Source organism: Pituophis catenifer, unplaced genomic scaffold (assembly GCF_029215685.1).
Source record: "Pituophis catenifer annectens isolate HBS135680 unplaced genomic scaffold, rPitCat1.0.hap2 SCAF_9, whole genome shotgun sequence".
Taxonomy (NCBI): Eukaryota; Metazoa; Chordata; class Lepidosauria; order Squamata; family Colubridae; genus Pituophis; species Pituophis catenifer.
The window spans coordinates 6,111,331-6,128,127 of NW_027256889.1; the positions used below are offsets into that span (position 1 = coordinate 6,111,331).

A 16,797-nucleotide genomic window follows, 5' to 3' on the forward strand; every position below is an offset into this window, starting at 1 on the left:
CCTCTGGTCATATCACTGCCAGTCTCATCACTGAGGCGTTGTCATGCTTTCCTATTTTTGTCTTTTTCTTGATTCAGGGAAGAAACATATTCTTCTTTGATCCCAGAGATACTTTGATGCATAGTCTCTGGTGAGACCCTCCCCTTTAGCAATGGCCTTTCCTTACAATCCTCAAAACACGTCTCCCCCCAGCATCTCTTTGGCCAACAAAAGTAGAGAAGGAAAGAGACCACACATCTGGATCGTTCAGACAAGTCTTTCTACTATGGGTCATGAGTAGAAAAAAAAAATACTGGCATTCCTTACGTGGAAAACAAAGTATTTAATGCTTGGTGGACATGGAAAAAAGCTTGAAACTATTAAGTTCAAATATGCTGATTCACAGGATTTTAAAGATTAATACACAACTGAGACCAGAGGATTTTCTGTTGGGATTGATGGTCAAACAATCATTAAAAAGTCATGGAGTTTTGTTTTTGAATATTTTGAATATTTTTAGTATTTTGAACTGCAGGGAAGATTATTGTATGCACAAATATGGAAGGATTCATCACTGCCTACAATGGAGGAACGGTTGCTGAAGCTGATGGAATTTGCTGAAAAGGCCAAATTGTCTTCTTTCATCAGAGGAAAGACTATATCAATGTCTATATCTATATTCATATATTATAATTGCTTAAATATCTGTTTTTTCATTAAGCAGAAAAACTAAAGTTATGATTCATGGGTTTGATAATTAAACAGAACACATCATAGAAATGTAGACTCATGTTGCTGTTTTAGAGAATTCCCAACTAGAAAAAGGCCCATGGAGGGAAACCTAGATGGTGCTGAAAGAAGAAATGCCAAGAAGGATGCAACTCCATGACATCTGGGATACTCGACCTGAACTTGCAGGCCACTAGACTCAGAAACCTGCCCAACATTTATGATGTGCTCCCAGATATCTTCCTAAACTCAGAATAACAGAATAACAGAGTTGGACGGGTTATTGGATGTCTTCTAGTCCAATCTTCTACCGTTCCAAACAACTATCCAATTTCTTCTTAAAAACCTCTAGTGTTGGATCACCCATAACTTTTGGAGGCAGGTCATACCACAGATTAATTGTTCCCACTATCGGGAAGTTTCTCCTTAGTTCTAGGTTGCTTCTCTCCTTGATTAGTTTCCTGTTGCTTCTTGTCCTGCCCTCAGGTGCTTTGGAGAAGAGCTTGACTCCCTCTTCTTTGTGGCAGCCCCTGAGATATTGGAACACTGCTCTCATGTATCCCCTTCGTCTTTCTTTTCACTAGATTAGACATACCCAATTCTTGCAACAATATGTTTTAGCCTCTAGTCCCCTAATCGTCTTTGTTGCTCTTCTCTGCACTCTTTCTAGAGTCTCGTTTTTCTATCGCAGCAACCGAAACTGGATGCACTGACTATTCTATGTGTGATCTTAACAAGGCATTATAAAGCAGTCCTCCCACTTCATGTGATCTTGATTCTATCCCTCTGTTATTGCAGCCTTGGACTGCATTGGCTTTTTTTGGCAGCTGCAGCACTCTGCTGGCTCATATTTAAGTGGTCGTCCCACTAGGACACTAAGATCCCTCTCCCACTTACTACATTACAGCTCTCTTACAATGTGACAAGAGAGAACGCTAGGAAGTATCCCAAAAGAAAAGTGGCTAAGGGCATAGCTGCCACAGAGAGGAGGGGGTCAAGCTATTTTCCAAAGCACCTGAAGGCCAGTCAAGGAATAATGGATGGAAACTGACTAAGGAGAGATTCAACCTAGAAATGAGGAGGAACTTTCTGACAGTGAGAACAATCAACCAGTGGAACAGAAGTTGCCTTTGGAAGTTGTGGGAGCCTCATCACTTGAGGCTTTCAAGAAAAGATTGGACTGCCATTTGTCAGAAATGGTGTAGGGTCTTCTGCTTGAGTGGGGGGTTGGACTAGATGACATATAACCATGATGGCGAACCTATGGCACGCGTGCCACAGATGGGAGGCGGAGCCATGCACTGGCCATCTGATTTTCAGGTCTTCTGGGCCCACCGGAAGTTGGCAAACGGGCCATTTTGGGAAGTATCCCAAAAGAAAAGTGGCTAAGGGCATAGCTGCCACAGAGAGGAGGGGGTCAAGCTATTTTCCAAAGCACCTGAAGGCCAGTCAAGGAATAATGGATGGAAACTGACCAAGGAGAGATTCAACGTAGAAATAAGGAGTTTTCACCCTCCCCAGGGTCCTAGAAAGTCTCTGGAGCCTGGGGAGGGCAAAAAAATAGGCCTACCAGGCCCACTGTGCCATTGAGTGCCAAAAGCACGGGGGGGGGGAGGTCCAGGGGGGGTCCGTGTGTATAGAATTATGGGTGTGGGCACGCACATGCATGACCCCCCCGTGCTCCCCTTATTTTTGGCACGTGATGGCAAAAAAGTTAGCCATCATTGACCTATAAGGTCCCTTCCAACTCGGTTAATCTGTTAATCTGAACCGAGTCAAGAATGGGTGACATAGAGGAGGGAATGACCACTTTATCAAAGCTATCTTCTCCCGGGTGTCCAAACACTCCTTAAGAAAATACACAGACACAAATGCTTTCAACACCACAATTTATTGTCATTATGATTTAGTGAAAATGGAATGTTTAGAGAAAAACCACCTTCCCCTCAGCTGCTAGGAGCCCCAAACACAGCATTTCAACCCTCTCAGGACTGCTCCTCCATATTTTAAATTACTACCAAGCTCTCAAGAACGCTTAACCCCAAACCTCTGTTACTCTTACTACCGAAGCTCCAACCTCCTTCTCACTTTTATACATCCTGAAAGACAAAGGAAGAAGGCTATAATCTGACTACATGGAAAGAAAACTGTTGTCAAGTGATAATGGCACAGTGTTACACTCCTTCCTGGTGCTGACTACTACAAGGCCATTAGCCATTCGCATCTCTCCTTCAGGATAGGTACATGCGTTTGGGGTTGCGCATCCTTGGAACCAACCCTCCTCTTTGATAGCTCCAACTGTGGAGGAAAAAAAAGGAAGAATAAGAATCTCTTGAGACGTTATTGTGAGGATATTAGAAAACAAAGATAGTTTTCCTCTTGACAAACTCCTGAGCGTAGCCACTCTTTGGGAAAATCCTTTGTACATGCTGCCTGTCATACCCCCTGGCCACGCCCACCATGGCCACGCCCACCATGGCCACGCCCACCCAGCCGGTCATTAGGGCAGAGAACTGGGTGTTAAATTCTTTGATTCCCATCACTGTAATTAGACGTTTAGAAGTTTCGGATTTTAATTATTTATTTTTTGTTACCTGGATTTTCTTCTTCTCTTTCTATTGTTTCTCTGATTTAGGGGAAAAAAATCAAAACAAAAAGATTGCACTCACATGTATTCATGGTCAAATTCATGTTGAGACAACGCGTCTCTTGGCCAAGGCAGAGGATTGGCTGAGTTGGCTGGTGGGAATCTCTGTGTCTTGTGTACGATCCAGAACATACCAATCCATTGGGTTTGAGTTCATCACGGAATGGCACTGTAGGAATCAACCCAAGGTTAGCAAACTTTTTCATGGCCACCGTCCCATATTAAATCCCAAGTCCTTTTGCATTCTGGCTTCCAGGATTCCCAGCCAGGACAGGATTTGTAATCCAAGAGTCTGAAGGTAGAGCTGGACCAGGAATGAGGATGGCACCTCATTCCATCTTCTCCATCACAAATCCACCCTGACGCATGTTCTGAAGCTCCCCTTCAGAATAGATGTTTTCCCCCCCTCCTCTTGACCCCTTATGAGCCCTTTTGAGAGAATAGTCTGTAGGGCTCACTTCCCCTTAGGACAATCCTAGCTCTGATTGGCAACTTCAGTAATTGAAGCCAGGGGTGGGTTTCAAAAATCGTTGCTACCGGTTGTGGGTGCACGTGCGCTCACACGCACGCATGATGCTTCTGCACATGTGTAGAAGCATCTGGGTGGGTGGGCGTAGTCTCCCGCCGTGGCTGCTAACAGTTCCCCCCAAACTGGGGGGAACCAGTAACAACTCACCACTGTTTGAAGCTCTTCTTTCTCCTCCAATGGTTGACTGCAACTCTAGGCAGCCATTTCAACTTGGGTTGCTTGACTGCCATGTTCTCCACTGACACATAGCTGCTTTTTTATCTTATACAGGTAGTCCTCAACTTACCACAGTTCATTTAGTGACCGTTCGAAATTATAACGGCCCTGAAAAAAGTGACTTATGACCATTTTTCACCCCTTATGACCACGGCGGCATCCTCATGGTCGCATGATTTTCATTCGGATGCTTGGCAACTGACTCACATTTATAACAGTTGTTGTGTCCTGGGGTCGTGTGGTCCCCTTTTGCGACCTTTTGACAAGCAAAGTCAATGGGGAAGGCCAGATTCACTTAACAGCCGTGTTACTAATTCAACAACTGCTGTGATTCACTTAGCAAATGTGGTAACATAAGTCGTAAAATGGGGCAAAGATCATGTAACAAATTTCTCACTTAGCAATGTAAATTTGGGGTTCAATTGTGGCCGTTAATTGAGGACTACCTGTGGTTGACCCACCAATGGCTCACTCAACTAGTGAACTTTTATTAAGTCATCATTTTTAAAGAAGAGATTGGATAACCATTTGTCTGAAATGGTATAGGGCAGTGATGGCTAACTTTTTTGCCATTGTGTGCCAGGAGGGTGGCGGGGCAGGTTCACGTACGCATGCCCATACCCATAATTCCAAGTGCCCAGCCCTGCGCATACGCGTGCAACCCCCTCCCCCCCGCTACTGTTCCCAGCCTCCAGGGCCTCACTAGGAGTCTCTGGAGGCTGGGGAACAGCAAAAAAGTCACTTCCTGTCCCACAGGGAGTTGGGAAATGGGCCGTTTCAGGACTCGGGAAGGCCTCTGAAGGAGTGGGGAAGGCTGTTTTTGTCCTCCCCAGATGCATAGAGAGGATCTGGGGCCAGGTGAGAAAGAAAAACGGGCCTTCCACCCCCCCAAGTCTTCCGGAGGCAGGAAACAGCGTGTTTCCTTACTTCTGGTGGGCCCTGAAGGCCCAAAAATCAGCTGGGCGGCGCACGTATGTGTGCCAGAGCTGAGTTGCATGTCCACTGATATGGCTAGGCTTGCCACCTGTGGCACGCGTACCATAGGTTCGCCATCACGGGTATAGAGTTTCCTGCTTGAGCAGGGGGTTGGACTAGAAGACCTCCAAGGTCCCTTCCAACTCTGTTATTCCGTTATTCCTCACCCTCTCACCCCCTGAAGCTTGCTGCTCCATTGAAACTTTACATCTCTTTGGAGGCATGTATGTTGGTGCTGTTGCTTTCTCCTTAAAAGGTAAAGGTTCCCCTCGCACATATGTGCTAGTCGTTCCTGACTCTAGGGGGCGGTGCTCATCTCCGTTTGAAAGCCGAAGATCCAGCGCTGTCCAAAGACGTCTCCGTGGTCATGTGGCCAGCATGGCTAAACACCAAAGGCGCATGGAGCACTGTTCCCTTCCCACCAAAGATGGTCCCTATTTTTCTACTTGCATTTTTTTTTAATGTGCTTTCAAACTGCTAGGTTGGCAGAAGCTGGGACAAGTCATGGGAGCTCACCGCGTTACGCAGCACTAGGGATTTGAACCGCTGAACTGCCAACCTTTCGATCAACAAGCTCAGCGTCTTAGCCATTGAGCCACCGCATCTCCTTGCTTTCTCCTTAAACTGGGTCAAATTTGCTCCCCCGGCTTTCTCACTCCCTGCCCACAGTACTGCCAAATTTAAGGCTATGCAAAGAAACATTGAGTTGAGTTACTTACACAGAAGAGGCAGGGTATTGCAACCGTCTGACTGGCAACAGAAAAAGTTTACTTGAGCATATTTTCCCTGTGCGGAGGTGATACTGTAAAGGCCATCAGTACATTCCTCAGCCCTTGCACAAGACTTAGCCGTGTATCTGAGTGAAGGAGTGGCTGTGAAACAGAGAGGAAATGCTGGGATTTAGAAGAAAAAAAAAGAAAATAAAGGCAATGTTTAAAAAGCACCATGCTCGATTAAATATTTTATTCGAGATCCCTTGTATTAATAGATGTTGACTGGTCGAGAAGATGATATGGTTTTCCTTAATAGGAGAAAGAGCACAGAAGCAGGCATTTCAAGGCACAAAATTACCCCATTGGAGATGGTTTCCTCCATTTATTTCAGGGAAGGAGGAAGAGTTAATTTTGACAGGTGAACTTCTAGAAACTATTCTGCACAGTTAAATGAACACTGCATCCCTTTCGTTCTCTTACCACTTTTCTCCCTGTGTTTTCCATGTACGATAGAGCAACAGAAAACAATATTTTTTGCCAACAGAACATTTCTAGTAAATATAACCCACTGAAATTGGCAGAATACGTTGAAGTCAATGGTGAAATCCACCTTCAAGGAAACTGATCTATTCCTTGATGCTTGAGATACTGAGTGATGGTAATATGGACTTGTCAGCTAAACTGAAAAGACATTTCACTCACTCATAGAAATAAAGAAAGTCAAGGAAAGGCAATTTGTTTGGTCTGGTTCACACTCCGTCAATGCCATGTCCTCATTTCTACATTCTCCTCCAGTGGCCAAACAGGTATGGCATTTTAGAGATGTGACTGCAGAGGAGAGAAGCAAAATGGTTATACATGTAGTGAGCCAACCAAGTTATGCAACAGTTATTTAAAACCCCCTTTTAGACTTCCAAATTAACTACCCTGTTTTCTGGCAATAAGACTAAGTGCTTATTTCAGGGTTCAATATATATATATATATATTCCGTTTCAGGAAACACGGTAGACACAAGAACAGTTTTTTCCCCGAACACCATCACTCTGCTAAACAAATAATTCCCACAACACTGTCAAACTATTCACTAAGTCTGTACTAATATTAATCTTCTCATCGTTCCCACCACCCATCTCCTTCCACTAATGACTGTATGACTGTAAATTTGTAGCTTGTATCATTACAATTTATATTAGTATTGTTTCCTGATTGCTTATTTGTACCCTATGACTATCATTAAGTGTTGTACTTTATGATTCTTGATGAACGTATCTTTTCTTTTATGTACCCTGAGAGCTTATGCACCAAAGATAAATTTCTTGTGTTCCAATCACACTTGGCCAATAAAGAATTCTGTTCTGTTCTGTTCAAAACATTTTTTTCTAGGTGTGTCTCCTAAGCCATTTCTACCAAACGTTTGAATCTTAGAAGGTTAGAGATTGAAAAATAAGTGTATCAGAAATTAGCTCAGCTTTTAAATAGGAAAGATGATCTTTCATTCAGTTCTTCAGATGAGATTCTCTCCCAAACCCTTCTTTTTATTATTGATTGAGATCGGCCTTCTAAACACGCTGAATGGGTGCCAGCATATTAAGAACCAATACAGAGTATCCTGAGACTATGAGGAAGGGTTAGGTAGGTTTATAATCTATGACATTCAATTTAGTGTTTTGGTTGAAAACATTGAATTAGGAGCTGGTGTTGTGTCCTGCCGGCGGCCAGCAGAGCGGGTGGCAGACTCAGACAGTGAGGAGGTTGGGGAGGAACATGAGCCAGTCCTGGGGTCTGCGGAAGGCTCTAATGAATGCTCTGCATCAGAGGCAGAGACGGGGCCAGGGCCGTCTGAGAATTGTCAGCTGCCTTCGGATTTGGATATCAGTGGGGCAGAAGAAGAGCTGGTGCCTGTTCCCGATGTGGGCATGCGCAGAGCTGCCAGGAGAAGGGAACAGCTAAGGAACAAGGGCCGACTCGGGAGTAAAGGCACAGGTGGATGTTGAATGGCCCCTCCCATAGGGACTAAAGAGGAGCGAAGGGGAGGGGAATTTGCAGGAGACAGTTAGTTCAAATCATTAGGGTGAAGGTCTGATCCTGATTTCTTGCCAAATAACTGCTTGCTACAGCATAGAGTTTGGAAGATATCGGCCTGGCAACTCTCCAAGCCTGATAAAGGTCTGTAGTTGTGAAATCTCATGAAAGACTGTTTGCCGGGGCTTTGCTGGAGAGGAATTTCCCTTTAACCGAAATAAAAGAGGTTTTATCGGGACGAGGAGTCTGCTTCGTGATCTTGGGAGGACTCAGAACAGCTGGGAAACTGTGCGTTTTAGTTTTGCTTTAGACACAAATGTCAGCTTGGGGACTTTGAACCAGTCACTCCTTAGTGTAAGGAGAAGATATGGCAATAAGAAGGTACGGAATGTCCAAAATATGGCCAAGAAAACAGCTGACCTCTTACTGCTGGCACCAGGAATGAAGACTGACTCCAAAGACCAACTCTTAGCCTCCTGCCCATCCCGCAACTATCTGGTTGCTGATTTACCTCCTCGTTCATTTATTGAGAGTCTGCTTTTAAAAAGCTAAAACAAGCAGAGTGTTAGGGTTCTGACCGATGCCCTAATTAAATCATGAGCCTCAAGCCAAGCTTCAAAAGAAATCCAGTTATTTATTAGGAGCGTCATGTCAGCGCCGACCAAGTGAAGCCAACTCTGACCTCACTTAAATCGTACCTTAGCTCTGACCCTGTTTTCCCCTCCCCCCAAGGTGTGTCATCTGTCATATTCCCCAACAAAACAATTTTGTGGGTTGTAGAAGTCCCTCCCTCCGGCCACTGTGGGTCTCCATGGAGATGGCCTTGACATTTGCTGGCTGGAATGTGCTTTGTTCCTCGCTGTAGCTGCGAGGCTCGATTCCCTATCCCCCTGCCTATGGCAACTCGAAAGCAGGTCAGGAATGCTTGGCGAGTTGACACAGAGAGATGAAGATGTCTGTCTATCCATGTGTCTTTATCCATGTAAGAAACCTCCCTTTATCAACTCTCTAGAATCTCAATGTTGAATAGCAATACTCACCACCTGTCAATAAGACCGAGGAGATGAGGCAGAAGAAGACAACAAGAGCAGCAGCCATGGTATCTGAAGAGTGACTCCAGTGTTGTCCTGAAGCCAACAAGTGAATGCACTGAATTTTATAGTTATTGGAGCGTGGCTCCCCTGTAGGATGTTTTGGAACAATTCCCTCCAGTGGGTGGAATGGAAGACATGAGTGATCACCAAATCCCACACAAAGTAGAGTAATAAGAACTTGCACAGTGAAATGGCGAAAGCGGCAACGTCAATGGAGAACAAACAAGTTGATTGAGGTTTGTTGGGATCATGCAGTAACTCGGTGGGTTCTTTAAGTTAAGCAAGAATTGATTCCAATCATAAGTAGGGGATTGAAGGAAGGGTGAAATCCAGCAGGTTCTGACAGGTTCTGACGAACCAGATGCAGAAAATTTGAACAGTTCGGAGAACTGGTAGCGGAAATTTTGAGTAGTTCGGAGAATTGGCAAATACCACCTCTGGCTGGTCCCAGACTGAGGTGGAAATGGAGATTTTGCAGTATCCTTCCCCTGCCGTGCCCACCAAGCCACATCGCACCCACCAAGCCAGTAGTAAAGAAATTTGGATTTTTCACCACTGGACTGAAGAGGAAATATCTGCCTTCTCTTTTATTTTTATTTTTATATTTCGGAAAAGAGAGCAAGAGGAAGCTTGCTACAGTATGAGCCAAAATGTCTAACATGGGTCAGTGGTGATGATGAAGGATACCATTTTGTTTTTATTCATTGAGAAACAGCAAAGTACCACAACCACTACTCGACTATTCAATGGAGGGCTTGGCCAACACAGCTCCTTTTATTGGAAGAGAAAGAAGGAGGTTACTGTGGGATGTTGGACTTTATCAGGGATGGAGATTAAATTTGCATGGTGTTTTTGCAATGGTTTAATGAGGATTTGTGTGGGTCAGTAATAGATGTATTCCTAAAGGAAATCAACCCTATCCTTGGAAGGACAGATACTGAAGCTGAAGCTGAAGCCACCAAATGAGAAGAGAGGACACATTAGAAAAGACCCTGATGTTGGGAAAGACTGAAGTCAAAAGAAGGAGGTGGCAGAGGATGAGATGGTTAGATATTGTTATCAATGTAGTGAGAATGAGTTTGGGCAGACTCTTGGAGACTGTGGAGGATGGGCAGGCCTGGCGTGGCTGTGCTCCATGGGGTCATGAAGAGTCAGACACGACTTAGTGACTGAACAACAACAATAACAACAACAACAACAACAAGTAGATGAAGACTGAATGTGCAAAGACCGGCACTCATGTGGCAAATTAGCAGATATGGGAGGAAACAAGACTTCTGAATTGTGAATGATTTGGAGGAAATTGTGTCAGGCTTTCTTGGTAGATCACAATTAGTAGAACTAATTCTACCTTATTGTAAAGCTCAGTGGTGGGTTTCAAATTTTTTTACTACCGGTTCTGTAGGTGTGGCTTGGTGGGTGTGGCATGGCTTGGTGGGCGTGGCAGGGGAAGGATACTATAAAATCTCCATTCCCTCCCCACTCCAGGGGAAGGATACTGCAAAATCTCCATTCCCTCCCAACTCCAGGGGAAGGATACTGCAAAATCCCCATTCCCTCCCCACTCCAGGGGAAGGATACTGCAAAATCCCCATTTCCTCCTGATCAGCTGGGACTCGGGAGGCAGAGCATAGATGGGGGTGGGGCCAGTCAGAGGTGGTATTTGCTGGTTCTCCGAACTACTTGCTACCGGTTCTCTGAACTACTCAAAATTTCTGCTACCGGTTCCCCAGAACTGGTCAGAATTTGCTGAAACCCACCTCTGGTAAAGCTATATTACCAGAATCTGGCAGGTCTGAAAATACAATTCTTCCCATCCTTTTTATACCCCAAGAGACTTGAGATCAGTGGTGGGATTCAGCCAGTTTGCACCACTTCGGGGGAACCGGTTGTTAACTTTTTGAGCAGTTTGGTGAACTGGTTGTTGGAAGAAATCATTAGGGCAGAGAACCGGTTGTTAAATTATTTGAATCCCACCACTGCTTGGGATTGTCTCCTCTGACTTTCTTGTCTCGTCCACTATCTATTTGCAGACTATGCTGTGTCTTATCTGACCAATCCCTTGTAGAATCTCTTCAACCAGTCTCCCTTTCCCATACAAATTACAAGAAGACATTTTAACAAACACTACACAAAAAGGTGATGGAGTGTGCACCTGTAGGAGCAGTGGGAGAGGCTTTTGGCAACACAAAGTTTTCCCACAAAGAAGTCCAGTTTAAGAGACCATGCAATCCCAAGCTGGATGAGGAGGAGGTTTATGGTAGTCACACCCTAGAATCTGTTAAGATGTAGGTAAGAAATTTACAACTTTAGTTTGGTAAGATTCTGTCAATTAGGTGTAAATAAGTAAAGAGTCAGACTTGCTTGGGTCTTGTTATCTCGTCCCTGCCTTGGGCTTGTATGGACATGTCTTCTCATGCCTAGCAATATACAAAGAACCCTCCTTATAGTTGTCACTCTCCTTAGTTGGTCATGAATCCCTAGGGAGAAAAAAACCCAATATTCGCATTAGCACACAGATAGCGCAGAGAGCATTGATGCAGGCAGTTCTTGGTAGCCCAAGAATGGGCCAGGTAACACCACTGCACCTGGAAGGGATCTTGGAGGTTGTCCCATTGGTTCATTGTCCTCAGTGTCAGGAAGTTTCTCCTTAATTCCAGGTTGCTTCTCTCCTTGATTGATTTCCACCCATTGTTTCTTGTCCTGCCTTCAGGTACTCTGGAAAATAAGTTGACCCCTTGTTCTTTCTGGCAGCCCCCAAATATTGAAATACTGCTATCGTGTCACACTTAGTCCTTCTTTTCTCTAGACTAGCCATAGCCTAGCCATACTAGCCATAGATTCGCCATACTTCTTGGCATCCGGCATGCCTAATCCAAACTCCCATGGCATTAGACATAGAAGCTCTTCCCAACATTTATGAAGAACTCCTAGATATCTTCTTAGACCCATTACCTTTGGGGAGAAAGATGTGACGGTCACATATAAATACCTGACCTCATGCCCATGCCAGGGGGCAGGGAGCTGATGAGATTAACTCCCAGGGTCCACCCTTACCCATTGATCCCTCCTTACCTTAGCTCCGCCTCACAGGTACTTAAGGTCCAGCCATGCGGTCCAGAGCCAGTTCCAGTCCAACATCTGTAAGGAGGAGACATGTTATGAATAAAGACCTTTAGCTAAATGAATACTCGTGTGATGGAGTTATTGGGCTTGATCCTTGAACACTTTTTAACAGTGGCAAAAGAGAATGGTAGGTAGGAGGTATTCCAAAAGAAAAGTTTTTGGCAGCTGCAACACACTGCTGGCTCATATTTAAGTGATTGTCCACTAGGACACTAAGATCCCTCTCACAGTTACTACATTACAACTCTCTTGTAATATGACCAGAAAGAATGGCAGGAGACTGCCATAAAGAAGAGGGAGTCAAGCTATTCTCCAAAGCAACTGAAGGCAGGACAAGAAGCAATGGATGGAAACTAATCTCTGGTTAGTTTGCCTGATCTCTCCTACCCACTAAGCCACTGAGAAGCAAATCCTTCTTATCTTGGTCTCTCGTTTTTGTCAGAGTTGGTTTATTCAAATTGAAGACTTTTTTATTGTTGTTGCTGTTTCCACTTTTTTAAAAATGAGCTTTAGGCCAATCAGACCTGTTTTATCTCCATCTCCATCTCCATCTCCATCTCCATCTCCATCTCCATCTCCATCTCCATCTCCATCTCCATCTCCATCTCCATCTCCATCTCCATCTCTGTTCTGCCCCAGCTATGGACCCCAAAGAACGCAGCACACACAAAATCTGTACAAATCTTAGTTTACTAAATTAAATCAGTCTTTTTCAAACAAAGGCTGTTAATTAACTTTCTTAACAGCCTACAAGAATCCAAAGAATAAATAATCGTAATCTTACTATGATTGGCAGAAAGCCCAGAAGCAATTTGCAGGAACCTGATGAGAGAACTAAGATCAGGACGCGAAGGAGAGTGAACAAAGTTGTTCCCTGCAAATTGCCTCAGTTGTCGTCCTTCCTTAAATAGGTTAAGGGAGTGGCCAATTAGCCCCAAACCTTACTCTCGAGGAGACCTCCTCCTGAGGAGCCACTCCTGCCTTTTGGCAGCTCTGTGCGCCCGTGCATCAAGAAGAGGCTCCTCCTCTTCTTCCTCTTCACTTATGGCAGCTTCTGGAGGTTCTGAAGGCCCTCGCTAAATCCCCGCTTCTGGCACCACATCTTCTCCAGCCTCCTCACTGTCTGACTCGAGTGCCAGTGCACAGGCTGCTGGCGCAGCACCACACCAGCCTCCTCGCTGTCGGAATCAGCTACCAGCTGCACAGGCCCCTGACGGGCCACAACACTCTCTCTATCTCTCTATCTCTCTATCTCTATCTCTATCTCTATCTCTATCTCTATCTCTATCTCTATCTCTATCTCTATCTCTATCTCTATCTCTATCTCTATCTCTATCTCTATCTCTATCTCTATCTTTCTGAATATCTATCTATCTATCTATCTATCTATCTATCTATCTATCTATCTATCTATCTATAGGGAGGGAGGGAGGGAGGGAGTTTTGTTAGATAAGAATGAGTGGGTTAGGATAGCAAAATTTAATGACCTAATTTGTAATATTGTTTACTGCATGTTAATATTTGTTGAATAGGACGTCATTAATTAATGGTAATTTTTGTTTGTAGGAGTTAATGTGGTTGGGCTTAGGCAGTAATAAAGATGAGTTTGACCTTGAAAGGGATATGTGTTGTAAAAGTTACTGTACTTTTACTATAAGACGCACTTTTTCTTCCCCTAAAAGTGGGTGAAAATTGTGGTGCGTCTTATACACCAAATGTTGACGAAGCCCCGCCCACCCACCAGCCCCCACCCTTCGGCTGTTTTCGGCCTCCGCACATCGCATTTCTAGCCTCCACATGTTGCATTTTTGGCTGTTTCCAGGCAGCGGGGATCGGCGGCGGCGAATGGGCCACACCGAACGGTGGCAACAAACAGACGGCGGTGAACATATATTTTTGTTCTTCAGTATGATGATTGCAGCCTTAACTCAATCGTTGGAAGCTTAATTATTTAAACCAATTAATCTATTCCAATGTTAACCAAGCCTTTTCAAACCACTATGTAAAAAACTCATTAAACGAAACAGTATCTATATCATTGGGATGCCTTTACTTGCGTGATATCCTTAACACCAATATTCATTTCTATTCTTATTTAAGATATGCATTAATTAGATAAATTAAAATTCCTTTTGACTGAACAAAGAGAAAAGAGAGAGAGACAGAGACACAGACAAAGAGACTCAAACCTGCAATTGAGAGACACATGGGCACCAGCAATTGCTGAAGCCATGGACAGGGCCGGATTTAGATGAAAAGAGGCCCTAGGCTATTCCACTTATGAGGCCCTTTCACCTATAGTGAAAGTGTAATTTTAATTTTGCTAACAATTTGAATGTAGGCCCCTCTTGATCTTGAGGCCCCTCTTGATCTTGAGGCCCTAGGCTGAAGCCGAGTTAGCCTATAGGAAAATCCAGCCCTGGCCGTGGAGCTTTGTTTTTGAATATTTTGAATATTTTTAGTATTTTGAACTGCAGGGAAGATTATTGTATGCACAAATATGGAAGGATTCATCACTGCCTACAATGGAGGAACGGTTGCTGAAGATGATGGAACTTGCTGAAAAGGCCAAATTGTCTTCTTTCATCAGGGGAAAGACAATATCAATGTCTATATCTATATTCATATATTATAATTGCTTAAATATCTGTTTTTTCAGTAAGCACAGAAAAACTAAAGTTATGATTCATGGGTTTGATAATTAAACAGAACAGATCATAGAAATGTAGACTCATGTTGCTGTTTTAGAGAATTCCCAACTAGAAAAAGGCCCATGGAGGGAAACCTAGATGGTGCTGAAAGAAGAAATGCCAAGAAGGATGCAACTCCATGACATCTGGGATACTCGACCGGAACTTGCAGGCCACTAGACTCAGAAACCTGCCCAACATTTATGATGTGCTCCCAGATATCTTCCTAAACTCAGAATAACAGAGTAACAGAGTTGGAAGGGTTATTGGATGTCTTCTAGTCCAACCTTATACCGTTCCAAACAACTGTCCAATTTCTTCTTAGAAACCTCTAGTGTTGGATCACCCATAACTTTTGGAGGCAGGTCATACCAAAGATTAATTGTTCTCACTATCGGGAAGTTTCTCCTGAGTTCTAGGTTGCTTCTCTCCTTGATTAGTTTCCAGTGCTTCTTGTCCTGCCCTCAGGTGCTTTGGAGAAGAGCTTGACTCCCTCTTCTTTGTGGCAGCCCCTGAGATATTGGAACACTGCTCTCATGTCTCCCCTTCATCTTTCTTTTCACTAGATTAGACATACCCAATTCTTGCAACAATATGTTTTAGCCTCTAGTCCCCTAATCGTCTTTGTTGCTCTTCTCTGCACTCTTTCTAGAGTCTCGGTGTCTTTTTTCTATTGCAGCAACCGAAACTGGATGCACTGACTATTCTATGTGTGATCTTAACAAGGCATTATAAAGCAGTCCTCCCACTTCATGTGATCTTGATTCTATCCCTCTGTTATTGCAGCCTTGGACTGCATTGGCTTTTTTTGGCAGCTGCAGCACTCTGCTGGCTCATATTTAAGTGGTCGTCCCACTAGGACACTAAGATCCCTCTCCCACTTACTACATTACAGCTCTCTTACAATGTGACAAGAGAGAACGCTAGGAAGTATCCCAAAAGAAAAGTGGCTAAGGGCATAGCTGCCACAGAGAGGAGGGGGTCAAGCTATTTTCCAAAGCACCTGAAGGCCAGTCAAGGAATAATGGATGGAAACTGACCAAGGAGAGATTCAACCTAGAAATAAGGAGGAATGTTCTGACAGTGAGAACAATCAACCAGTGGAACAGAAGTTGCCTTTGGAAGTTATGGGAGCCTCATCACTTGAGGCTTTCAAGAAAAGATTGGACTGCCATTTGTCAGAAATGGTGTAGGGTCTTCTGCTTGAGTGGGGGGTTGGACTAGATGACCTATAACCATGATGGCGAACCTATGGCACGCGTGCCACAGATGGGAGGTGGAGCCATGCACTGGCCATCTGATTTTCAGGTCTTCTGGGCCCACCGGAAGTTGGCAAACGGGCCATTTCTGACCTCCGGAGAGCCTCTGTGGGGTGGGGGGTTGGGAAGGTCGTCTTCACCCTCCCCAGGCTCCTAGAAAGTCTCTGGAGCCTGGGGAGGGCAAAAAAACAGGCCTACCAGGCCCACTGTGCCATCGAGTGCTGAAAACGGGGGGGATACGGGGGGGTCCGTGCGTATAGAATTATGGGTGTGAGCACGCACATGCACGATCCCCCCTGCTTCCTCCATTTTGTGGGGTGGATAGAATTATGGGTGTGGGCACACACGTGCGTGACCCCCCCCGTGCTCCCCCCATTTTTGGCACATGATGGCAAAAAAGTTAGCCATCACTGACCTATAAGGTCCCTTCCAACTCTGTTAATCTGTTAATCTGAACCGAATCAAGAATGGGTGACATAGAGGAGGGAATGACCACTTTATCAAAGCTATCTTCTCCCGGGTGTCCAAACACTCCTTAAGAAAATACACAGACACAAATGCTTTCAACACCACAATTTATTGTCATTATGATTTAGTGAAAATGGAATGTTTAGAGAAAAACCACCTTCCCCTCAGCTGCTAGGAGCCCCAAACACAGCATTTCAACCCTCTCAGGACTGCTCCTCCATATTTTAAATTACTACCAAGCTCTCAAGAATGCTTAACCCCAAACCTCTGTTACTCTTACTACCGAAGCTCCAACCTCCTTCTCACTTTTATACATCCTGAAAGACAAAGGAAGAAGGCTATAATCTGA

At 44.4% G+C, this 16,797-nt stretch overlaps 1 protein-coding gene across 1 annotated transcript; it reads right to left on the reverse strand.

Moving 5' to 3' along the window:
- Positions 1–2,839: 2,839 nt before the first annotated feature.
- LOC139321298 (phospholipase A2 inhibitor and Ly6/PLAUR domain-containing protein-like) lies at positions 2,840–8,909 on the reverse strand. The gene is made up of 5 exons (XM_070949969.1): positions 8,852–8,909; positions 6,491–6,616; positions 5,795–5,947; positions 3,378–3,524; positions 2,840–3,006 (listed from the first exon to the last, which is right to left on the reverse strand). The coding sequence occupies exons 1-5, from the start codon at positions 8,907–8,909 to the stop codon at positions 2,840–2,842; spliced, it is 651 nt and encodes a 216-aa protein (XP_070806070.1).
- Positions 8,910–16,797: the final 7,888 nt, after the last annotated feature.